General features: G+C 38.6%; 1 protein-coding gene across 2 annotated transcripts in view; it reads left to right on the top strand.

The window, feature by feature from the left end:
- Positions 1-26,561, top strand: part of RAB2A (RAB2A, member RAS oncogene family) — an 82,479-nt gene that overhangs the window by 9,393 nt on the left and 46,525 nt on the right. Inside the window, exons 2-3 of one of the 2 annotated variants that reach the window (XM_057734494.1) lie at positions 18,320-18,391; positions 23,605-23,661. Coding sequence is in view for 1 of the 2 variants with exons in the window: in XM_057734493.1 (XP_057590476.1) it covers positions 18,320-18,391 (72 nt within the window). In the remaining variant the exon portion in view is untranslated. The remainder of the gene's footprint in view (positions 1-18,319; positions 18,392-23,604; positions 23,662-26,561) is intronic. The other variant, XM_057734493.1, reaches the window with a different exon arrangement.

Here is a 26,561-nt window from a genome sequence, read left to right as displayed (position 1 = left end):
ATTTTAAATATCAACTTTTTGTTCATATTTGCCTAGTGTACTTTTTTATCCTATCTCCTTTTTCTTTTGGAATCAGAGTTTTTGTTTGTTTTATTTTGTTTAGGAAACAGACATTACAAATACAGTTGAAGCCCATTATATACACTTCACCTCTTTGTCTCTAGAGGTAACCAGTCTCCTGAACTTGGTGTTTATTATTCCTAGGAGAGTTTCCAGATGATCACTGCTTGTGTGTGTATGCATGTATCTGTAAAGGATGCACAGTATGTATCTGTAAAGGATGCACAGTATTTTTTTTTATCTTTTCAACTTCATAGTAAAGGAATTTTCCTGTACTTGCACTGAAACTGTTTTGTTCAACATTATTTTCAGGGCTTTATATTAATATATTTTGCTCTATTTTGTTGATATTTATTGCTTAGTCAATTTAATTTTCATTATATTCTGTTGAATTGTGAAAGACAGCATTGCATGGATTATTCTCGTGCCTGCTCCCTGAGCACGCATGCTGGAGTTCTGGAGATGCTCCTTCAAGTGTAACTGTGGGTGGAAGGGCTGCCCCTCCTGTGCTCTACCAGCTAACCTGGATCACTCTCCAGAGTAGTTATCAGTCAGCTCTCATTTCTGTTTCAGCCCTGTATGCCACTTATTTATTTATTTATTTATTTATTTATTATTTTTTGGGGGGTACACCAAGTTCAATCATCTGTTTTTTATGCCACTTTTTTAAAGCCTGTTTTTTTTATGTAGCCCAGTGGTATATATGTGTGTGTGTATATATCTATGTTTTTAAGAACTTTTATTGAGATACAACTGACATACAATAAACTGCATATATTTAAAGTGTACAGTTTGATAATTTTTCTTATTAGTAATGTATATATGACAACCCCAATCTCCCAATTCATCTCCTCCCTGCCGTCCCCCACCCTGCTTTCCCCACTTGGTGTCCGTATGTTTGTTCTCTACATCTGTGTCTCTATTTCTGCTTTGCAAACCGGTTGATTTGTACCATTTTTCTATATTCTGCATATATGTGTTAATATACAATATTCGTTTTTCTCTTTCTGACTCACTTCACTCTGTATGACAGTCTCTAGGTCCATCCATGTCTCTACAAATGTCCCAATTTCATTGCTTTTTACAGCTGAGTAGTATTCCATTGTATATATGTACCACATCTTCTTTATCTGTTTATCTGTTGATGGACATTTAGGTTGCTTCCATGTCCTGGCTATTGTAAATAGGCTGCAGTGAACATTGGAGTGCATGTGTCTTTTTGAATTATGGTGCTCTCTGGGTATATGCCCAGTGGTGGGATTGCTGTAGCCCAATGGTATATTTTTAAAAAATTCAATCTGAGAGGCTGTCTTTTACTAGGAGAATTTAATCATTGCTGCGTTTGAATTTTTTTCTACTCATGCATGAGCCGGGTCCAAGTCTTGAGCAGGGATCAAGGCACAGGTCCCAGGTGTGCCCCTTTGCCATGGGCTTCTGGGTGAGGCGGCACTTGTCCCACACAGGAAGCAGTATGGTGGTTGGATTTCCCGAGCATGTATAGTGTCACCTACTCCTTGTAGGACAATGTGGAAAGAGGATACCTGCCAGTAACTCTCATTTGTGCAAATGAACAGTTAAATTCCTGAGTTTTCTACTTGTAAAATCAGTATAGTACCAGCCTAGTGCACTCTATAGGGTTGTTCACCAGTGCTCTGGGTTTTTGGTTTTTTTCTCTAATGTCGTAGCTGGCTTTGAAACATGAGTGTCAGTAATTGTTTCCCTTCATTTACTTACAGTTGATAAATCAGTGTAAGCCGTGCATTTCTGCTTGCTCTGCGGCCCCCAGCATTGCTAACACTGGTGGCTGACCCCTTTAACATTTGTCCACTTTTAGCAATTACTGTGCATCTAGAAGGCAGATAATATAGTATCCTAAGTCCTCTCTGGATATTTTAGCTTAGACAGCACTCTTGAAAATTGTCTAAGAGCCTGGTATTTGTAATCAGAGTATCTTGATTAACGTGGTGGCTCCTCTGCTTACTTGTTCCCTTGGTAAAGTTCAAACGTCTTCAGCTTCAGTTTTCTCATCTAGAAGAAGTTGGTAGTAATATCTGGCTTATCTACCTCACAGGATTTTTGTGAGTGTGAAATAAACATTGTGTACAGATAGATGCCTTTTAGCTGCAAAGTGCTTTATTAATAGCAATATTTTAGAGATAATTTTTCTCATCTGTTGAGTATCCTAAAATTAAGTTAGTGGGGGAGGTCTTGCCTATAGCAAAAGCTATTCACCATGCTGACTTCAAACTGTAGTTACTTGAGTTGAAGGAAACAAGAGTACATGTTAACCTGCAAAGTGGCAGTTCTTTGATCCTGAAATTCTCTCTGGACTGCATAAAAGAAAAAGTCTTTTCCAGACTCAGATGTCTTCATGGGCCACTTGAGATTGAGAAGAGGATCAGGTAGGAGGTGCTCTTTTTCACTGGTCTTCAGGAAGAATGTGGTAAGGCTGGTAGTTGTTTCCTGCACTCACTCTGGGTACCTTGACATACCTCTTGAATGGTTTCTCTCAAGTTTGAACCCTTTGGAAGGAGGCAGTTCTGTCCATGTACAGAAGTCTTCAGTATAAATGAATCTATTGATCAAGGTTATCTTCTTATCTCTTTGGACAAGGTATTGTTTCAGTTTTAACCATTTCAGAGGGCAAAGTAGAAGTACATGTGTCCAAAATCACTTATGCTCAAAGCTTTATTGATATAAAAATTAATAAATAGGAAAATTAGTTATTAGTTACAAATTAAAGCAGTAATAGTTGTGCGCCTGGGGAGTTGATTCACCAATCCTTTAAGGAAGGTATTTGGTACACTTTTTCAGGATAACCTTTGGTATGGGATGAAGAAATTCTTCTGGTTTCGCAGCTAGTGGATTTTTAACCGGTTGAATAACTGTTAGGACTAAAGGACTGCCCACATAGGCAAGCTGGAGGGGGCATGCTGCTGTATTCTGTCCCAGATTTTTATATTTCATACCTGCAACAACTGGGATAAAGTCCACTTTGGTTGAAAGAGCTAATGTGTGGATTACACCAGGCAGAATCCAAAATCACCTTGACAGGCAGAATGATTGGCTAAATTTAGCAAAATGGAATTTAATAAAAATGAAGCAAACGTCCTATATTTACTTTTAAAACAACCATACAATACAAGATGATGGTCAGCTGGTTAAATAGCATCACGTCTAAAAATTTTAAAGTTTTACATGGCTCGGTTCAGTATGAGCCAGATGAGTAATAAAGTGAACAAAGGAATAAATGTGACTCTGGGTTAGTAAAAATGTAATGTACAAATGAGGCAGGTAATAGTTGTGCTCTGACAGGACTCAAATGCAATTCAGTTATGGAAACTCTTTGTTTCAGAGGGACATCTGCGCATTGGAGTCTGGGCTCAGAGACCAATCAGGGTGGTATGAAGGCTGTGTCAACCATGACGTTTTAGGAATGGTTGAAATAACTGAAACATTTTAACAAAAAAGAAAAGAGACTTAAAGGAGAATATAATAATGATCTTCAAATACTTAGGTGACTGTCATATAAAAAGGGGCTTAAACTTACCCTTTGTGGCATTTTGCAGACAGAACCAGGACCACGAGTAGAAGACTGTCTCTGTGAAAATGGAAAGAGTGTGTTAAGTGGTGAGTTGGTCTATTTCTAGGGCTGTTCAAGCAGTGGTTTGATTGACACATTCATTAGGGCTTAGAAAGAATTTATGCAAACAGTAGGGTGATTGGATTCCAATTTTTTTTTTTTTAAGAAATTTAAGGTACTGTGTGGGCATTCCCTGTGCTGGAGTTAGAAAAATGAACAAGACTACCCCACCCTCAAGGGGGAGACCAATTTGCCACAACGATTACAAAATGATGTAATAGAGATTTGTATGTTCAGAGTACTAAAGGAACATGGAGAAGATTCATTCTAACTAGAGTGAATAGCTCATGACAGATTCAGATTTTCAGTAAACACTTATTGAGCACCTGCAGTGCTATGGCTTTCGTATGTTTCTCACAGTAATCTTAGATAGCTCTTGAGCGCATTTTACGAATGATAGGTCAGACATGGTCTCGTTTGTTTGAGAAATTCCCCACCTAATAATCCTGTAGAAACAATTTGTGTTTTTGCCCCTATTTTTGCATTTGTTATGTGTGGAGAACAGAGAATTGAGCTGAGCACCTCAGTCTTTTATTTTGCCAGGAAGGGTGGATGTCTTTATACCAGGAATGTTATATAGTGTGGCCGTATGGTGTTTTTGTCAGGATTTGTGAGGGCTTAAGACTAAAGGAATCATGGAACCATACTGTGAAGAGCATCCTATGGTATGGTTTAAAGAGTTGGTTTTATATCCTCTGGGTAGCTTCACAGAAGAAGCCTTATTCCCCATCTAAATGGGGTAAATTTCAACCCTTCACTCAGATTTCTGACAAGTCACTGAGGGCTTTCCACCATTTAACCTTTTTTTCTTTCTTGGTCTTTTCTCCCCCTGCCCTTTCTGGCTTAGAGTATCCTTTCTTGGAGAATTAACCTGACAAATGGAAAAATTGTATTGGATTTGAGTGTGAATATGTGAATTTTGAGCCTTAGCCTTGTTATTCTTTAGTGGCTTTTAGGAGTTAAAAAAGGAAATCAACATCTTCTATTTCACAACGCATTATTTTACTTGCAGGCTTCTAATTTTCTTAGCAGACAGTATTTAATGTTGGTCTGGTCATACTATTTCTGGTCACACGAGAAGTTTTACTGGTTATTTAAATGCCACATCGCTATGGAGGTCGTTTGATGAGGCCAGTAAAAGTATTGGTTATATAGTGTTTGATCTAAAATAGATCCTTTGAAGAACTTACATCTTTTTTTTTTTTTTATGGTAAAAATGATGAATTCTTATGGTAAAAAATGAAAATTTAAATACTCTAGACCACTTTACATAGTATAGTAATGGTTTGTGTATCCTTCTAGAAATTTCCTGTATATATTTAAGCCTGCGTGTGTGTGTGTGTCCCAATCCCACCAGTATGATTATACAAATTGTGCTGTTCTACATCTTTATTTTTTTCATTTAAGGGTACATCTTGGGTGTCTTAACATATCATGACATATAAATCTATCTCATTCTTTTTAAAAACCTGCGTAAATGAACCATTATTAATTCAGTCAGTTCCTGATTCTGTTAGTCCTGGTCTGGCAGTATAATCAAGCTTGAAAATGACAAGACCAAGAAAGGCAAGGCACAGCCAGACTCCTGCTGTCAATACAGCCTGCTGAAACAGATGCTGGCGCATGCCAGTCGTCTGTCACCTCCTCTGTAGCCACCGTGGATTCTCTCTTGTTGATCCCTGATATTGAAGCATTCCTTCAAGATTCCAAATTCTGAACAGGAGCATCTGATTGGCTCAGCCTAGATCACATGTGACCACAATGGAAGGTCATAAATCACCTTCCATTAAAAATAAGAATTTAGAAAGAATGTTTACTTTTGAGTTCGGTATGTATTTCACGTACTTAAATTCAACAGGCAAGTCTCAACATTGTCTGTGTCGACTGATACCAGGTCTGTGTTTGGGGATTTAGCAGCTTGATTGAGTTACTGTTGTCGTGTACTGCTTATTAGTTTAATCTGGCAACTGCATGAGGTAGGTCTTTCTGCTTACAGCCTTTAACTTTGATACCCATTTATATCGTAACATACTACTTAGAGATCATATACAGTAAACTTACTCTACAGTAATTATATTGTACATTTATATCCAAACACCTTCTTCCTTCCATAGCATCATGAAAAAATGTCCTCTTCAAGCTACTTCATGGAAATATGTTTCTGAGGTGCTGTAGTTCTTATTTGGAATCTTTGCTTATGAAAGGATTAGGAAAATGGTCACATTAAAGTATGTTAACGTACCTGATATATTCACTGGAACATTGTTGTTTGTGATAAAGTAAGCATCGAGGAAGTTGTATATTCATTTTTTTAAAAAAACCTTCTTCCGTCATTAAATTTCTGCTCTATCAGAGTCGTTTAGCTTATAGGATATTTCCCTTCTTCCTCTGCTAGTACATGGTATTTGAGACATCTTTTTAGTTAGGAGAGGTATTGGTTGCAAGTAGTAATATGTATCTGAGAAGAACAAACTTGGGAGATTGGATGGTATAATGAAAAGATATGACTTGGAATTTAAAAAAGTGATTTTGATTTCCAATTCTGCCTCTTACTGTGTTAACTTGAGGCATGTCACTTAAGCCTCAGTTTCTTTATCTTTAAAATGAGATTATCAGGAATTCTCCAGCTGTCCAGTGATTAGCACTCGGCTCTTTCACTGCCGTGGCCTGGGTTCAATCCCTGGTCAGGGAACTAAGATCCTGCAAGCTGCACAGCGTTGCCAAAAAAAAAAAAAGTTATCATTCCTGCTTTACTGAGGCTATAGACTTAGTGTTATGGTCAGATAAGATTGTGTGTGAAGAGGAGCTTATTTTCACCTTCAAAATGTCAAAAGTCATGCACATATTTCACAGAAGACGAGAGTATGTTACCATAAACTCATAAAATTATAGGACTCCATAGCTGCAATAAAAACTACGTGTCTATATTGAAGTGTGTCCTCTGGGTATTTGGCAGGTATCATGTAGTCTCCCTGTTCTAAGCTGGGTAGTTGCCAAAGATACTAAGTGGAAAACCAGGATAACCCTGTTTTGAACTTAACCTGTACCGAGGTGAAACATATCTTCACTATTTTCTGTTATTTGTCTGTTATACCAAGCATGTAAAGGCATCACACTTGTTGTAGCTGGAAAATGAAAGAGGATTGGACACTGAAACCAGCATTTTAGTTGGTTATATCTAGGCCAGTTGTTCTCAAACTTCAGGGCACATCAAAATCACCTGGAGAGTTTGATAAAATACTGATTTCAGGGCTCCACCCCAGAGTTTCTGACTCATTAAGTTTGGGGCAGGGCTGATGATTTGCATTCTAACAAGTTTCCAGAGAATGCTGACATTGCTGTTCTGGGGGCCACACTTTTGAGAATCAGCACTTCAGGGAAACCACATAATTCATCACCCAAGCTGATCCCTGATTTGTCAGGACACCAGGAATAACTAAGTCTGTCCCTGGCAAACCAGGATATAGGGTCATCCTAATTTTACCTATTTGAAAAATCTTTTTACAAAGAGGTTTATGTAATAGCATTGTCACCTAGTAGATGACTCATGGTACCCAAGGTATATTTGTTTATTTATGTTAAATTGCACACTGGTGATTCAGTCATATTTTCCCCTTAATTCCTCTCCTTGTACATGTTCATTTAAAAGAGAATAGAAGTATTCTAGATTCTTCCGCTAATTTTTTTTTGCCGTGAATACTAGCATAAATATTGTGGATGAGTTCTTTCATTGGATATGTGCTTGGATGAAATACTGGAGAATAATTTCCAAGTTAGTTTCTTACAAGCCACAATAACAGGTATATTATTACATTGCAACCCAGGGTTCAGATATGTGTGTAAATGCACATATATATCTAAAACAATTGTTTCCAAACAGCATTTATCCTAACCTTATTTAGTACATACAGTCTAATATTTGCTATTTTGTCCTAGTTCGTTTTTTTTTAATGCTAACTGTAATCCAGTAAATTGTTTTCATGACCTAACCGATTACAGCCTACTGTTTAGAAAGCACTGCACAGAAGACCTCTTTGGTTCCAACATACTGTGACATTCTGAGAGGTATTTCTACTTCAGTTTTCTTCGTTCTGATTCTTCTCACTCTAAGCCATTTTCCACCATTAAAACAAACTAGTTCAGGGAATTCCTAAGAGTGGGAGGAAAAAAGGAAAGGGATGCTATTTTTAACCACATTCTGCTGTCTTACTTGCTATTAAATTGAATATTCTGTCATTTATTCCCTGTGTAAGTTAGCAAGTGCTCCATTTTATTTTTCAGTTTTTAAAAAATGCTAATTGCACCTAGCTTTGTTTTCGTGAAAATATTGCAAAAACTAGGTCTTTCCTAAGAATATCTAAACTCAGCTTGTTAAAAATCCTCAACTTCACCAAATTGAATTTGTTTTATTTTAATGAAGGATGTATTAATCATATTAGTTCTATCAGTCAGAGTCCAACTAGGAGACAGAAACCACCCAGGAATTTGAACAGGGAAAGTCTGGTGTAAAGAACCACGGACTGTAATGTGGGATTAGAGCAATGGGGTGTTGGCTAAGAGAACTAAAGAATACAGTCACAGCAGGTAGAGGGCACAGCTACTACCCATAAGACTGAGGCAGAGCATGGAAGGAAGGAACAAATCTGGCATCCAGACCTCTTTGGAGGCACGAAGCTCAGGCCCATCTGGTGGCTGAGAATTGACCTTGAGGGGCCCTGATGGGTTGGGAAGCTATGGGAAGCCTTCCATGGGGCAAGAGGGCCTTGGAGCCCCTTAGAAGCAGCCTGAAGGGACGCTGGGGGCAGTGGCCACAGGGAGCTGGAGTGCTGCTTTCTGCTGGTGACACTTCCTCTTGTGCCAGCTGTCAGGGAAGAAATGTCTCTCCAGCAGGGCAGAGAGGGTCTGGAGCAGGAGGCACCTGACTGGTAACTGGCACACCAGTGCACTCACTAGGGAGCCAGCATTTTCAAAGGGAAATTACACTTAAAGTAGGGGCAGATACTATCAAGGATGCAATTCTTAATTTCATGCAGTCACATTTTCATTCTCTAGCATTATTTTTCTATCTGAAAAAGCCACTGTTGCGAATAAAAAATTTTTTTTGAGAAACCAACTTTTTAAAGTGTAGACTAAGTTTGTCATTATGTAGAAAAGATGAGTATTGTCACTTTGTGATCTTTTCAGCAAGCATTCGATACCCAAATTCTGCATTCACTGAGCATCTGCTTTCTGAGCCAGGCCACAGAGCAAAGTGATCTTCTAAATACAGAATGTTACAGCTCCTAAGGGAGGCAGGTAGATGTGTGGACTGATAATAAAAGTATAATGTGAGTGGTGCCTAATAAAGTATGTATAGAGTACTGTGGCCATGGCATTGTTGAAATGTTGGTCTGCCTCTGTGCACTGGGGAAGGAAGAAGCAGCAGAGGCATGTTAGCTTTTTTCTCTGCATGCTGTTTCTTTTGTTCCTCATAGTAGCCTTCTGAATAAGGTGAGCGGTATGATTACCATTATACACATAGGCAAACAAGGCCTAGAGACCTGAAATAACATTTTCTAGCAGCATCACACACAGGATGTAGTCCGGTATTTGTCTCTTAAAGTGGTGGTGTACCTTGAAATGCAGGAGGCTGCAATAGTAAAAGTTTACCAAATGTAAAACACAGTTCTAAGAAGAATTTAGAAAGTGAATTAGGTGTGTCCCTGCCCTTAAGGGGTTTATAGTCTAGCAGTGCTGATAGAATGTTGTAAGGGCTCTGATTGAGGTGCTGGAGAAAGCTTGGAATTTCATAGGGTCCAGAGTGCCTTCCTCCTTCTCAGAAGACTTAGGGTAAGATGGTATTTGAGCTGGTTCTTGAAAAATGAGTAGGGTTTAGACAGTAGAAATGTGAAGTAATCAAAATATAAAGATAGGAAAAAAACAGAAAGGTAATTGTCATTTATTACGCATCTAAGTGCCATACCTTGTACCTTCCTCAATGTAAACCATCCAACTTAACGTGGTATAGACTCTGCGTCAGACAGTTAGTGAAAATAAGGAAAGATAAGTTCATTAGACATGTTGGACCTAGGTAGGTACTAGGTTGTGACAGATTAAGGTAGAGTTTGAACTTTATTCTGTAGACAGCAGAAAATATTGAAGTTTTTAAAGGAAAGAGTACAGGACTAGAGTTATGACTTAAGGTAGAAATTAAGTATATATACACACACACATATATACATGTATATGTATTTATGTTGTAATACAGTGGCAGAGACATACTAGATGTTAAATGTAATCCTTTCCTTCTGTCTTTTCTCATCCATCTCTGGTCAGTCATATGTAGGACAGATTAGAAAGACAGGATGTAGTTGGATGGTTATTATACTGGTCCAGGTAGGAAGTAATAAAGGCCTTATCTAAGGCAATGGTAGTGAAAATGAAGAGGAAGATACTGATGACAGTTGGAATTAACAGGGTTTGGGGCAGGTGTTGCAGAGATTGAAAAAATTAAAAAATTTTCAGGTAGTTTTCAGGCACTTTTCCATACAGAGGAGTACATAATTCCAAATATGGGATCTTTTTCATATTTTTTTAATATAAAAGTAATGAAAACACATGATACTGTTAAAACATTATGGAAGGGCAGAAGATTGGATATGGGGGCAGGTGAAATATGACATCATACAGAGAGAAACAGGTCAGGGGAAATACAGAGGTTAAAACTTTGGTAAGCCTAAAGGATCGGGCTACACAGTGACTTCCTTTTAGGGGTCTAGTATGCAAAGGGAAGGGGAAAAGGGTTACTTTACAGCAGGGACACTTGGCAAACTACCTTAGCCAGGTGACCAAAGTTAACATCAGCAATAATCAGTCGTGTTGATAGTATATACCCTTGTGATGAAAATCGTACTTTCTCTCTGCGTCTTCCTCCCCAAGACTTGTAACTCTAGTCAATCTCAGGGAAAAAAATCAGACAAATCCCGACTGAGGCACATTCTACAGTATACCTGACCAGGACTCCTCAAGACTTTTGTCAAGGTCATCAAAAGCAAGGAAAGTGTGAGAAACTATCACAGCCAAGAGGAGGCTGAGGAGAAATGACAGCAAGAGTAGTGTGGTGTCCTGGATGGGATCCTAGGACAGAAAATGGACATTAGGTAGAAACTAAGAGGGGAAAAATCAGCCTTGGGGGGGAGATAAAAGCAAAGAGGTTTCATAAAGAATGCAGCGTAAGAAACTACCAAGTTAAGGCTTCTCCACTCACCATTGTGTGTCTGTCAGAGGTGCTCAGCAAGTAGTGGCTGAATAAAGAGTGGCTGGAACTCTTCCTAAGCCTTCATTGAGGCCGGTCTTCATCTGCTGGTCTGAGCTCCGGTCTGAAGGCCGTTTCCTGGAGCCCATGCCACACCCAGGGTGAGGGAGATCATCACAGAAGCCTGTCAGTGTTCCTTCCTCTTGCATTTACACAGAGGATGTTGTTATTTTCCCTGAAATCAGACAATTATATTGATTTTTATATACACACACAGCCAGGAAGTCTCCATATTTAAGAGTCAGAAGAATACCTAACTCACTTTGTGAAGGTAGGTGTGCATTATGGAAGCTTCCTAGAGGTTATGGCATTTGAGTTAAGTTTTAAAAATAAGTAGCTGTTAGCTAAATAGACAAAAAGTCACTAAGTATTGGAGAAAGAACTCAAAGTATGCTAGATAAATATGTGCACAGGCCTGAGGTATGAGAAGTACTAGCCTAGCCTAAGGAGTCAGAGACTTTCAGCTGAGGTTTCCTGCTTTACTTGTTTTCATGGTTTTGGTCTCATCTCAGAAAAAGTGTTCTAGTACTTGGGGTACTTTAATGTTGTAAAAGAAAGAAAAGCAGTAGATGATGTGCATCAAGAGAAGGAGGGCTAGTTCTCTACATTTTCCTATTTCCTTTTCATTTTATTGATTTTTTTAAGCAAGTCTTTCAGCCTTGTCAGTGTTTTTGTTTCTATACCTTTAGTTTCAAGGAAAAGATGACTTAGTTCTTAAAGCTACATGCTCTTGAGAACTTTGTTTAATTTCTTTATTACTAAGCTCAGTGCCTGGAATATAGTAAGTACTTAATAAATATTTTTTGAGTGACTCTCTCTTCCCTGCCCTCCTAGCCTTCACTGAGAGATTTCTCAAATAAATGCTCTATAGTCCCTGTTTCCTTTTCCCTTACTACTCACTCTTAAAATTTCTGGTGTTCAAGTCTCTTTATTAAGTACAGTAGGAATTATTAGAGACGGAGTCAACAAGACTGGGAGACCAGCAACGTAAAAGTCTAAGGAAAAGGAGGATGAAAGATTACTCTTGATAAGTGCATTGGTTTTCTAGGGCTGCATAACAAATTATCAGAAACTTGTTTCAGGGGTTAAAACAATTAAAACCTGTCCTCTCACAGTTCTGGAGGCCAGAAAAGTCCAAAATCCAGGAATGGGCAGGGCCATGCTCCCTCTGAAGGCTCTGGGGAAAATCCTTGCTTGTGAGAGCGTAACTCAAGTCTCTGCCTCTGTCTTCATACAGTCTTCTCCCCTGCATATTCATTTGTCATTGGAATTAGACCCAACCTGAATCCAGGCTGTCTCATCTCAGAATCCTTAATTGTATCTCCAAAGATCCTTTTTCAAATAAGGTCACATTCGCAGGTTCCAGAGGTTGGGACTTGGACATATCTCTTTGGGAGCCACTCTTTAACTCACTACAGTAGGCCACCAGAACAGTATCTAGTTGCGGTAATTGAGAGGATTGCTATCTTAGATGTGAGGGGATGGTGTGTGCAAAACCAACAGCATGAAGACAACTCTGAAGTCATTTTATTTAAAAGAAAATCATAGATTGTATTTTCTTCAATTAATTGTAGAAAATATGTATTTAAAAATTTGGACTCGAGTCAGATTGGTTTGGTCAGAGATTTTGCTCCTCAACTGTATCCATCTTAAAGAATCCTCTAACATTTTTATTAAAAGTTTTGTTTGCAGAACTCAGTTTTTGCATTTGAGCCTGATGATATTCCTTTGAAGCAGGAATGTCATGTTTTCCTTTTCCGAATTTACAGATGTTGAAATGGAGCTTGGTTTCTGTAACTAATTTGTCTGAGGTCACAAGTTATGAAATAATACAGATGGATTTGAACACTGGTGTTACAACTGTAAAGCTTGTGTTCTTTCTAATGTACCATGCTGAGTTTATTAATTTTCTGTTTAAAAAGAGCAGACCTTATTGTTTTTTCATGTTTCACGGGTTTCTTGATTTGGAATGTTAGCACGAAGAATAAAATTTTCTGTGTTTGCAGAATAAGCTACAGACATTTAAACCAACTCGCCACGTCTCTTGCATGATCTGTGTTTGAGGTTTGTCAGTTCTTTGGTATGACTTTAAAACATGTAACTCTTCAGTGGATTACTTTCAGTCATGAGGATAGGTCATTCATTTGTGGAACTTTTGTTACATTTTGTTTTTGAGGACCCAGTAGATGATGTATGCAGCCATGATTTCAGAATGACGGTTGGATAAGACTTTGGTAGTTAGGAATTGGCCCTGGAACATTTTATATTTTTGCTTTTTCCACCTGTTTTAAATTAAAGCTGTCTGTCGTAACAATTTTAAGAATAGAACCATCATCAATTTTTAAAAATTATTTTGAAATTGATGGAAGTTGGTTTAGGACTAGGAAAATAAACTTCAGTAGAATACTTTGCACTTATACCAGTATTCCTTGTGGAGAAGGCCCCATTGCCTAAAAAAAAAATCAGTGGGAAGTTTATTAGATTCTTGGGCCTAACCAAAGACTTACTGAATCAGAATCTCTGGGGTGGGGTTTTAGGAATCGGCATTTTTAATGAATGTTACTCGTAATCGTTTGGCATTGATGTGGTGCTGACATAGTCAGTTCTCACCACAACACTTAGTCCTGCTAAGGACAGTGTATTGGACCCTGAGTAAAGGAAGAAGGTAAGGTGACTTCATGGTAGGAACTCTAACAGTAGCATCATTAAGTGCAGTAATTTTTAATTAAAGAGTGGTCGCGTAGCTAAAGCAGTCTTGAGAAAGAAGAACAAAGCTGGAAGTACCATGCTCCCTGATTTCAAACTATATTAGAAACTACTGTAATCAAAACAGTATGGTATTAGTATAGAGACACACATAGATCAATGGAACAGAATAGAGAACCCAGAAATAAACCCACACATATACGGTCAATTAATTTATGACAAAGGAGCCAAGAATATACAATGGGGAAAGGACAGTCTCATCATTAAATGATGTTGGGAAGACTGGACAGCCACATGCAAAGGAATGCAACTGGACCACTGTCTTAAACCATACACAGCTGATTATGGACTTTAATCCTATCTACCAAGTTGCTTTCACAGCAACACCCAGGTTAGTGTCTGATTGAATAACTGAGGAGGCCTCGCCACATTGGTGCATCAGAAAGACCATCACCTTGTTTTTATTTTTATTGAAGTATATGATGCATATAGAAAAAGGCATATATCCTAAATGAACAGCTCAAAGAATGTTGATAAACTGGACACAGGTAGCTAGCACTGTGCAGGGGCCCTTTTACATTTATTTCATTTGATAATACAACAGTTCACCAAAGTGTAGGAGTTTCCCCCCCATTTTATAGATATGATTTTGAAGCTCAGAAAGGTCAAGTACCTTGCCCCATGTTATAGCTGGTAAGTGACAGAGCTCGGATTCTAATCAGGGTTTTAAGGCATAAACGAAATATGGAAACCCAAGGTACCATTAGCTCTGCATGGGGACTGGTAGACTCTTTGAAACAGGGATGCTTTAGTAAAGAAAGCATAGGAATCCCTAGCTGGAGTCGCTAAGCATGAGTTTGAAGTTGCCAAGGAGTGAAATGTTCCTTTGTAAGAGGAAGGGAGGAAGCCAGGGGAAGAATATGGTGTCATTTCAGAGGACAGGAGATGGTGTGTTGTGCTTAACTATAGGGTCTCTAGACTGATGTGATAATAGGATCTATTGGAATAACAATTTTTCAGCCTAAATGCAAAGAACCTTGTTTACTATTTTGGAGGGCTTGCATTTTATATTTTTAGCAATATTCCATGAGAGTGAGTTAATCATGTGCATTTTAGCAAACATTTTCAGAGGTTTATGCTGACAGGTTGGAGAAAGGGCAAAGGCTGAAGGCAGAAAGATCATGTCTTATTGAGAACCAGAACTAGAGCACTGAGGATTCAGAGGAGGGGAGAGCATGGAGTTCAAAATGTTTCTGAGAGAACTGATGAGATTGGTGAGCCATTAGCTGTCGATGATAAAGAAGTAAGAGGAATTAAGGATGACTCAGATTTTCTTGTTGCTGTGACCCATTGGGACCCAACTTCAGAGGTAAGGAAGTACTGAAGTTTATTCTGAATTGTTGGAAAGATGGTCGGCAGGAAAATGAAAAAAGAATGGATTAGGTTTTGAACGTTGGGAGTTTCAGTCCTGAAGGAATTAAAGTGGACATGTTCAGTAAGCAGTTGGATATAATAAGAGGGAAATTAATTAAGGTGGTGGCTGGAGAGCTGGATTTGGTAATCACTGACTAATTTATAGGTATAGATTGGGGCCATAGAACCGGATTAGTTCTCTCAGCTGAAGAGAAAAGATAATCAAAGATAAGGTGGTGATGAAACCTCCAGTATTTAAGGCTTGCATGGAAGAAGAGGAGCAGTTGTCACAGAATTAAGGGACCAAGGAGGTGATTATAGCCTGATAAAGCCGGAAGCAATAGTTTTCTAGGAGGTTGTAGGCAGATAAACTACATAGAAATATTGTATGGGTACAAATAGGTCATGTTTCTGGACTAAATAAATTGAGGACTGAGAAAAAGACTAGCTAATTCAATTTGGCAATTTGGAAAAGTGTTGGTGATTGTGAGCCCGAAACCCCAAGTAGTAGAGGTCACCGTATATTGAATAAGATGAGCTATCTGTAAGTTTAACTGATCCTGACAAATGATCTATAGATAGGTGATTAAGGAGACTTGGGAAACACCGCAGTGGCAGTTGGATATATTCTCCACACTGAAAGATACTTTGATTACCTGAGGAAAGAATATGGTGTCATGAAAGTGGTCAGTACTTGTTCAGAATAACTAGTATTGTTATTACTAGAGCAATACATACTGTGTTGTGAGGTAGGAAGAGGGTTTCAGGCTGTTGTATCACTTAAATGATTACCCGACTGTGAGATGATTCTTGAGGTGCTTCAGTAATAAAATCTGTGATTTCTAATTATAATTTTTTCCTGTACCATATGGGAAATTTTTGAATGTTAAAAATCGAAATGAAGAAAAGAGAGGAATCTTAAATGCATATTGCTAAATGAAGGAAGCCAATCTGAAAGAGCTACATACCGTGTGATTCCAGCTATATGACAGTCAGAAAAAGGCAGGAATATGGAGACGGAAAAAGGTTAGGGGCTGGGGTGAGGAAGGGACTGATAGGCAGAGCATTGGGGATTTTTAGGGCAGTGAAACTATTCTGTATGAAACTGTAATAGTGGGTACATTATGCATTTGTCAAAACCCATAGAATGGATGACACCAAGGGTGAACCCAGATGTAAACTGTGGACTTTGAGTGATGATGTGTAGGTTAATCAGTTGTAACAAGTGTTACTGCTCTGGTGCAGGATGTTGATAGAGAAGGAGGCTGTGCGCTTGTGGGGCAGGGAATGTGTGAGAACTTGCTGTACTTTCTACTCAATTTTGCTATGAACCTAAAACTGCTCTTAAAAATAAAGTCTCCTTTTCAAAACAGAAGATTCATATCTCAGTTGTTCACCTATTTTGTACTTTAACACTTAAAAAATAAAAAATTTCCTTTCTCTCCTAGACCTGAAAGGCTGTTCAGGGGTATTAGAAATCTAATGAGTTTGTGCCTTTTGTAATGTAAGAGAGAAATTGTGGATAAAAGAAAGAGAAAACCAGGGTCAAATGTTTTGAAATTCCAATTTATTTTCAGTTAACTAGCATCTTAAAACATTCCAAAAACTTTGAACAAATAAAATATTTCCTAAAACACAATCCACCCCCCCCCAACATGTCTTTGATTTGTTACTCATGGCATTTTGACAATCATTATAACATTTGACACTGGAGCCAATCATTCAGCAAAATTATTAAGTGACTTATCTCTGCCTTAAGACAGGCAACGAGTGACAAGGTGTTTGTTGTCCTTTTCTTTTTGAGTGGATTATCTAGAAGACATTGAACAGTTTAGTTTGTGTCACTTAAGAAAGGCCTTCTGGGGGCTTCCTGGGTGGCACAGTGGTTGAGAATCTACCTGCCAATGCAGGGGACACAGGTTCCATCCCTGCTCCAGGAAGATGCCACATGCTGCGGAACAACTAAGCCCGTGTGCCACAACTATTGAGCCTGCGCTTTAGAGCCCGTGAGCCACAACTATTGAGCCCATGTGCTGCAACTACTGAAGCTCACGCGCCTAGAGCCCTTGCTTCTCAATAAGAGAAGCCACGATAGTGCGGAGCCCGCGCACCACAACAAAGAGTAGCCCCCACTCACCGCAACTAAAAAGAAAGCCCGTGCACAGCAAAAAAAGACCCAGCACAGCCAAATAAATAAATAAAATGTATGCAAATGTAATTAATTTAAAAAAAAAAAGGGCCTTCTGCAGCCCTTCAGTCTAAATGAAGTCTCTTTTTGACTCTTCTTCATAGCACTTTATTTTCTTCTTTCAGATGGCAGTTATAATTATTTCAAATTACGGTTCATATAGAGTATTTGCACATTCATTCTGTTTAATTTCCCTCCCTGTGCTAGACTATAAGGAAGGAAGCATATCAGTTTTCCATGTGCATATGTAGCATTTGATAAAGACTTCTTGAGTAAGTGAATGAATGAATAAATGATGACTGCCTTTGTGATTTGTGAGGGCAGGATGCTACCAAATAACCAGATTTGGTCTAGTGTGAGGTTATGTGCCTGAAAATGAGTAGGATGCGGTGTGCTATTCAGTATGCAGTTCTCCTTAGAGGGCAAGTAGGATGTGTATAGAAAATTTGCCTTTGATTCGGGAATCTGGAAGTTATTGAAGACCTCAATAATAGAGTGAAGGAGTTCAGTCCTGATTAATTGATCCTGAAATGGACCAGCCAGAAGATAGAGCACACAGCTTTTCCCAGGAAAGTAGATCCCTGGCACTCACTGCTTGTTTGTTTGTTTGTAGGAAACTAAGATAAACTATAAAAAGAGGAAAGTACTGTGTTTTCAAAATATTTTCACAGAAAAAACAAAAGTGCGTGAATGCTTCGCTGTGTGAGTCCTGTGGTAGAGGCTGCTGGGAGGACCTGGTGGGTTGTCTTCTGGGAGTTACTGCCGCTCCCATCTTTCAGATTGAAATGTTGAATGAATACAAAAGGACGAAAAGCATGTTTTGGATTGGTCAGCACCTTTCACCCAAGTCATCAATTCTCTAATTCCCCAAGAAACTAGAGCACTGAGAAATCATGGCTGATTGTTCCCAGAGCACCAGACACCCTAGCTGCCTCTTTTCCAAGTGCTTTTATGAAGTATTTCTTAATTTCTGTGAATTTTGTCTCTTACATTTTCTTTTCCTTTTAACTTTCAGGTGTTGGTAAATCATGCTTATTGCTACAGTTTACAGACAAGAGGTTTCAGCCAGTGCATGACCTTACTATTGGTAAGTTTTATAAAGAGGTGAGAAACATTTGGACATTTTGGGTAGTGGAAATGAAATATACTAGAGGGCTCATTCCATTAGCGATGAGTCGGAAATCAGTGAAACTGGATTTGTGGCTATACAGAGTTTAGTCTCCATCACTTTTTAAAAATATAAGTATGCATAGTAAAAATAATATTAGCTAACTCTGTAAAAGTAGTTGGAATGCAGCAAGACTTTAATGTTTGATTTTGATTATATTTAATGATGAAACAGATGATTGAGAGATAGTATATCATAGGGAGGAGTGAGAGCAGAGACCCTGGACCAGCTTGTCAGAGTGCAGATCAGGGCTTTGCCACTAACTAGCTGGGCAAGCCACTTTCCCACTCCATGCCTCAGTTTCTTTAACTGTAAAATGAGAGAAATAGTAGTTCCATCTCACAAAATTATTATGACCAGTAAATGAGTTAATAAATATCGTGCACTGAAACAGTGCCTGGCAGCATGGTAATAATCCTATCATTAATTGAGAAAAAGTACCATCAGGCATTTTTTAGTTTCCTCAATTGTGAAGAATAAATGAGACAGTTACTGGTAAGGAATGGTCAAGAAGTATCAGCAGTTATTACTGTTAGCGATACTAGCTATTACTATTAATGATATTGTTCATTAATATGCAAAATATAAAATTAAGTGAAAAACTAAAAACTACGTAAGCATACTGTTTCAGGGTTCTTATCTGTTTTTAAAAAATTATATTTATACCATGAAAACTGAAGGATCTAGATTATTCTTCTGTGGCTGTAGCCCAGTAATAACTAGAGATTAGTCAACCATGAAAAAATAAGGTAATTGAAAATCTAGTTAAACTTTACAACTGATAGCTTAGTGTATCTTTTCAGCCAGTGACTGCTTATTTTCTGTAGATATCATTAACTCACTGTTCATTAAAAGTTGATTCTTATGTCCTGTGTATTTTTAAAATACCAAATCAAAGATAGAGTTTATGAATCAAATTATTACATCAGTTAATAGTATTCAGGCAAGCCACATGTGCTTTGTGGATATATTACAGTCTTTCCTTACTGGCTGCTATCAGTAAGAACATGCAGATTCCATTTTCATTTTGATAGTTTCAGTTATATCCAGTAATGATGAGTAAAGCAGGTGCTGCTCTTTCATGCTGGCCTCGTGACGCGTTTCACTTTGGCAAGCTCATTTTTGTGTAGGATTTGCTCTTTGCTCAGTAGGTCTGAACGTTAAGGCCATCTCTTAGGCATGACTCGGTCCCAAGACAACTAGCCAGTTGTTTTTCGTATAGGGTACTAGATGAAAGTGTCTTCCTTCTCGTCGGAGCTTTTGTGTAAGTTTCTAGTTGTTGGGGCACACCCGATGGGGAGGATGGGCCTCGCTGCTGTCCGAGGTTGGTATAGGCTCTACTTGCAGAGAGATAAGGGGGAGTAGACCAGAGGTAGTTTTTAGAAGACTGTAACTCATCAGTTAGCTTCCCTCTGGGTTTATTGATGCAAGGCACTGAGAGTTAGGAGGCTAAAAGCAAAGAGAAGCTGAGGGAGAGCCTTCACCTCTCTCTGTGCCGGGGTTAGCTGTGTGTCCTCCGTGGCTTCAGCCACAGCCCCTGCCTGATAGGCCCACTCCTGGGCTCTGGGAACCCTGGTTTCTCTCTTTGCCCCCCAGCCTAGGGACGGCAGCAGCTTCTGGCTGTTGCTGATCTCTGGGTTTCGTTACTATCTGCTCCTTGGGCTTCTCAGCCCTTCCTTTAATGTAACCAGTAACCTACATTAAATACCCTCTGTTTTAAATGCTTAAGTGTAGTGTCTGTTTTTCTGGTTGGACCCTGACTACTGTACCTTATGACACTCATCACAAGAATTTATTTTTCTGACATTAAAAATAATTTAGAAGGTCATTAGCATACATTTTTTAAAGGAGTGTTGGAATGATTGCTAAAATAGGCATAAGGTAGTATCTTGGTTCTGCTGCATACCTGCCTTTGCTTGATGAATAGAGAAGGTAAAAAGGTTAAGGTTGGGTCATGACTAAGAATTATTAAATGATAGAAAAGAGGAAATAAAAGGCAAGGAAAGACTATAAAATGTTCCTTACTCTTTGACTACTGTCTCAGTGAGAATTATTATGTTGTGAATCAAAGAAGCAGTTTATAAATAGCTTCCTGGATACAGTTGCATTGACGATCTAGGCTAGAGCCTTGCCGCTCAGGGGATGGTTCAAGGGCTATTGCGCTGGACCAGCAGCATCAGTATCGTGTGGGAGCTTGTTAAAGAATGTACTGAATCAGATTCTGCATTTGAACAGGGTCTCCAGGTGATTCATAAGAACATAAAGTTGGAGAAGCATTAGAGCAGCGGCTTTTACATATGGATTCCCCATCTGGAAATTTGTCTCATATTGTTGATCTTGTGCACATACGTGAGCACGGCCCCAAAGCATCCTGGCCTCTCAGTTCCTTTACTTCCACTCCTCCTGTGATCCTGCTTCCGCTCTACCTCAGCTCTCACTCCCATAGTCACACTCAGGACCTTGTCGTCACCAATATCTGGAACCACTCCAGAATCTCAGATTCATGCGTCTGGCTGTGACTGTCCCTCCCATCCTTTCAACTCACACCCTCTGGTTCCTAATGCCAGAAGTTTATTTACGCCATAATCCATTGATTCTACCATCTTTGTACTCTCACCCCTCTTGCTTTCTTACTTCCCTCCTTACCTGGTTTTAATTCTAACCCTTGTAATTGTGTCACTATAATCACTCCTGTGTACACCCTCAGCCTCCTTGTTCCCCCTCGTGCTTCATCGTACTCTTGTGGCTCACCCAGCTATCAGCTCCATGCCGACAGAGCCACGCTAACTAGTCCCAGGTTAATTTCTTGAATGCTAACTTCTAACTGCCAGACAATGACCCTTTATTTCCAGTTCATTCACTCTCCACTTTCCTGCATAACTATGTGTATTATACCTTCTTGCTCTTTAAGTGTGCAGCACCTTTCCTATCTTCACCCTCAGATGGTAACCTTGGTTTCCGTGTCACTCAGAAAGTAGAGGCGAGTATTGTGGAAGAGTATGTTCATAGGTTTCCACCACCCAGTAGAGCCACCCACCTGCACTGTTTGCATACACTCAACCTTTTCCTGCTGCTGTGGATGGACTGTCAGCCGCTAGCCACGGCCCCCTCAGGAACACTGCTTCAGTGGCTCTCTTTGCTTCCAGGAGTCATTCATTTTTCCCTCTTTGGTGGTTATTTTGCATGACTCTCATTCTTTTCCATCAACCGTTTTCTCTCCTTTTATCAGAAGTCCTCAGAATGTTCATATTTTCTGCCTCTGATTTTTCTCCACTCTTTCGTTCTTGAACCCATTCCAGCCAGGGCTCTCTCCTCCCCATATAATACATGCCCAGCTCCTCACTCAGCAGCTCCTTTCTTGGATGTCTGATAGGCATCCCAAGCTTAACATGTCCCCAAAAGCTCCTGAGTTTCTTTTCCTCCTGGATCTTCACAAGTGTACATGTAGCACACACCCCTCCATACCTATCCTGTCATCTAGATTTTTTTTCTCCTTAACTTTTCATACAAGTAAGTACATTGTCTCCCACCCAAAATAAATCAAGTTCGTGACAGCAGAGTTCTCTGTTCAGTGCTGTATGTCCAGCGCCTGGTACATGTAAGAACTCTGTCAATATTTGCTAAATTAATATACTGTCTGTCTGGCAGAAAGCTTCATAAAGTAACATTTAACATTACAGTGCTTAACGTTACATGCATTCCTTTAATGCTATTCAGTTAAGTTGTTTACAAATAATTGTAGTTACAGCCCACTAATTCCCACTACGTTTATTTTACTACCTATTAATGGACAGTTTGACAAATGCTGATCTAGAGGCTAGGCCATTTATATGTTCATTTCACCTTTTTGGGGGCGGTGGGGGGCTATGTTGTGGCATGTGGGGTCTTAGTTCCCCGACCAGGGATCGAGTCTAAGCCCCTGCAGTGGAAGTGCTGAGTCCTAACCACTGGACAACCAGGGAATTCCCTGTTCATTCCACCTTCTTACCTCTCTCCCCCACTCCTTTAAACCAGTCAGCCTATAAGAAGTGACTGCTGGGAGTGAAAGTATACTTTGGGGGAAAAGGTGATAGAATTGAAGCATCATTTCCCCATCAGGCTCCCCACAGGAGGTCAGTTAAAAATACACCTCATTTATCTTGGGTTCAGTTTTCTGATAACTTATCTAGAATATCATTACCAAGAACTAGGAAGATAGCTTAAAAGACCTCTTGTGAACATCTGATTGAGATTTCACAAAAACTGTTTTTCTGATTTTGAAATGCAAATATACTTTCCTGAAAGTTTGTGATTATTAGGAAAACGTAAAAATCCAGAGAAAGTTGAATTCCCCATGTAACGTGTCGTTGGCCTTCCAGCAACCTCTGTGAAGACTTTGGTGTGTGTATCACCTTCTAGAGTTTTTAAATATGTCATAAACACACATACAAAGCTCCTCTCATTTGCACTTCCTTCACTGATGTACTAAAGTATAATACCTGCTTCTCCTCACTTTTGCCTCTACCGCAGCTTATGAACGGTTTTAATATTTGTGACTTGGAGGGGGGAGGTGGCTATTTTACTTTTCAGAGCCTTAGTTTTTAGTGAGGCTGAGCATTTTTTATATGTTTAAGAAACAATTCTTTGTCTTCTCTTTGGATTACGTGTTTATTATGTCTTTCCCCTGTCTACTACTAGTTTTCTTTAGTCAAATTCATTGATGCTTTTCTGTATGGCTTTTAAGTCTTCATAAGGAAGACACCCCATAGTATATATGAGCTACATACATATTCTTTTAAATATTCTTCTAATACTGTAAATTTGTACTCCATCTGGTATATGGTCATGTATGTGATTTTCTTTAATCTCTATATAACTTGTGGCCCCATGCCATTAATTAAATAAGCCAGTCTTTCTTTCCTATTTGATCTAGCCTTTGTCATATGCGAAATCTCTGTATGTACAAGTGAGCCTGTTTGGGGACTCTCAAATCTATTCCTTTTTGGGGCGGGGGGGGGTTGTTTTTGTTTTTCTATTTCATGAGGCAGTGTCACACTGTGGTATTTATAGTAACTTTGTAGTATACTTAATATGTGATAACATTTTTCCTTCTCTAAATTTTCTTGATTATTATTGTATATTTGTTTTTTCAGATGAACTTTAGTCTGTTTGCCAAACTGCAAAACTTTTAGTGAGACACTTAAAATTTGGTAAGAATTATATTAAATTTATGGACTAGTTTGGAGACAGTTTGTTTTTACTGTATTAAGATTACCTATTTATACACATAATATATGTTCTCATTTATGCCAACTTTTTTTAATTAATTTTATTTATTTATTTATTTTTTTGGGGGGGGTACACCAAGTTCAATCATCTTTTTATACACATGTCCCCGTATTTCCTCCCTCCCTCGACTCCCCCCCGCCACCCTCCCTTGAGTACCCCCCCCCAACCTCCCCCTCCCAGTCCTCTAAGGCATCTCCCATCCTCTAGTTGAACTCCCTTTGTTATACAACAACTTCCCACTGGCTATCTATTTTACAGTTGGTAGTATATATATGTCTGTGCTACTCTCTCACTTCGTCTCAGCTTCCCCTTCACCCCCCACCCCCTCCCAAACCTCGAGTTCTCCAGTCCATTCTCTGCATCTGCATTTATACACATAATATATGTTCTCATTTATTCCAACTTTTAAAATTTCTCTTCAGTAAAGTTTTACAATTTTCTTCATATGGGCCTGTGCTTTTAAATTTGTTTTTGTATTTTATAGATTTTGTTGCTATTGTGAATAGGTTTTTTCCACCATTATTATTGTTAAATTAATTACTTCGCATGTTCTAGGTAGACAGTTTGGTCTTATCTGTAAGTCATAATTTTTTCTTAGCTAATATCTGTACCTTTTAGTTTTGTTTTTGTAATTTATAACCAAAATCTCTGGAATAATTTACAAGTTGAGGGCAATGTAATCTTTGTCAATGTGATTTTAATTCCTGTGGTGTTTTCTTTAAGCACGGTGCTTCCTGTTTATTTTTCATTGAAAATTAAGGGAATTTTTTATATAAGGTTTTCCGTTTGTTTCTAGAATTAGGAAAATCAGGCCTTCTAACCACACGTTTTGAACCTCTGCAGTGTCTAAGTTCCAGGAGCAGGTCCTTTTATTCTCAAGCTGGTCTAAGGAAGGCTCAGCCTGACTGCTTTGATACCCATCTCTGCTGTCTGCTCTGGCAACCCCATCTCGGGGGAGGAGTCTCATTCTGCCTCTGCACCTCCACAGTCCCCTGGCTTTGACAGGTGGCCCTTTCTCGTTGGGGCTCTCATCATTAGTTATATGTTATCATTAGTTAGGCATAGAAATTTTGGTGTGCAATATAAAATAATAATAATAATAATGATGATGGACCCATACCAATGCTTACTGTGTGTCAGGCACTTATTTTGTGTGTAGTAACTTTTTTTTTTAATTGAAGTATAGTTAATTTACAAATGTGTGTTTCATGTGTATGGCAAAGTGATTCAGTTATACATACATATATACATGTTCTTTTTCAGATTCTTTTCCATTATAGATTATTACAAGACATTGAGTATAGTTCCCTGCACTATATAGTATGTCCTTGTTGTTTACCTGTTTTATATATAGTAGTATGTCTGTGTTAATCCCAAACTCCTAATTTATCCCAGCCCCTCATCCCCTTTGGTAACCATAAGTTTGTTTTCTGTCTGTGAGTCTATTTCTATTTTATAAATAAGTTCATTTGTGTCATTTTTCAGATTCCACATATATAATAATTTTTAATCTTGAAAAAAATCTTACGAGATGGGTATCATTAATACCATTTACAAATAAAACTGAAACACAGAAGAGGTTTAATAACTTGCTCAGGGTGACACAATTAGTAGGTATCAATTATTGAATGCTTGATAAATGGTTACTGTGCAAGGATGCAACTACTTACTCTACAAGGATGGTAATGACCTAAAGGTAATTTAGAAAGTATTTACCTTCAGAGTATTTTGTCCTGAAAGGTTGGAAGTGAATAGCATCTGAAAAAATAAGCATCACTCCCTGACAATGTCAGGTAAATGAGGCCTGGCCTTTGGCTCCACAGATAATTTCTCTGGCAGCCAAATTGGCTGTTATTGAAAATGTGTCTGAGAAGAGAGCCTCAAGGTTATAGGGGATGATGGTTTATCCCATTTAAAAGAAAAAAGAAAGAAAGATAAGTAAAATTTTCTAAATGAGATTCTCAAGCATATATATAATTAAGGAAAAAGATTTAAAATTTTTTACGGTCCAAAAAAGTGTAAGGTTTTGGGTTTTTTGATTGTTTCTGAGACATCGGGACACTTCACTTTCAGTATTTTCTTTTGCTACATAAAATACAAAGGTAAAACCTGCATTGAACCCAGTTATGAGAAGGCAAATGGAAAGAGTTATGTTTTTGAGGCTGCAATTGAACTGTTTGTTTCTGTTTCACTTGTTAGGAAGACAGAAATCATAGTTTTTCAGTAATCAACAGTGCTTGTCAGTTTGTTTCTTTTGAGATGTATGTCAATTGTTTATTTTCCTGTCATCATTCTTTATCTTGTTCCTGGATAATATAGTAGTCTTTTAACTAGTTTCTTGGCCTCTTGTTTTTTTCTTCTCTAGCCTAACTCTATTAACAAGTGAAGTTAAAATAGCAATCTTATTATATTTTCCTGCTTTAGAACCAATCCTGATTTTCATATAACATGTCTTTAAAATTGGGTATATTTTTAGAGGCAAAATCTTTATTTAAAGACTTTTTAAGCCTCGGTAATCTGTGTATTTACCTTGAATAAAGAGATAAACATACCAAAACTCAATTATGGCTTGAGTTAAGCAAAGAGAATATATTAGAATATCTGGAGTTTTATATAGAACCCATCGGAGGGTGGGGACGTGGACTTGTGAATGGGCAGGAATGAAGCATCTGAAGAGGCCAGGAAGCAGAAACTGTAAGTCATCCTATAGCGGAGGATGGAGTGGTTGTCAGTCAGTTGTAGTATCTTTATCCCTCTACTCAGGATGTCATTTCCAGAGAAGGAGCATCTGCTTGCCTCACTTGCCCACCCTTGGTATCAG

This window comes from Hippopotamus amphibius, chromosome 5 (genome assembly GCF_030028045.1).
Source record: "Hippopotamus amphibius kiboko isolate mHipAmp2 chromosome 5, mHipAmp2.hap2, whole genome shotgun sequence".
Lineage (NCBI taxonomy): Eukaryota > Metazoa > Chordata > Mammalia > Artiodactyla > Hippopotamidae > Hippopotamus > Hippopotamus amphibius.
Note: the sequence above shows the minus strand (reverse complement) of the source record. Positions and strands in the feature narration are given on the sequence as shown.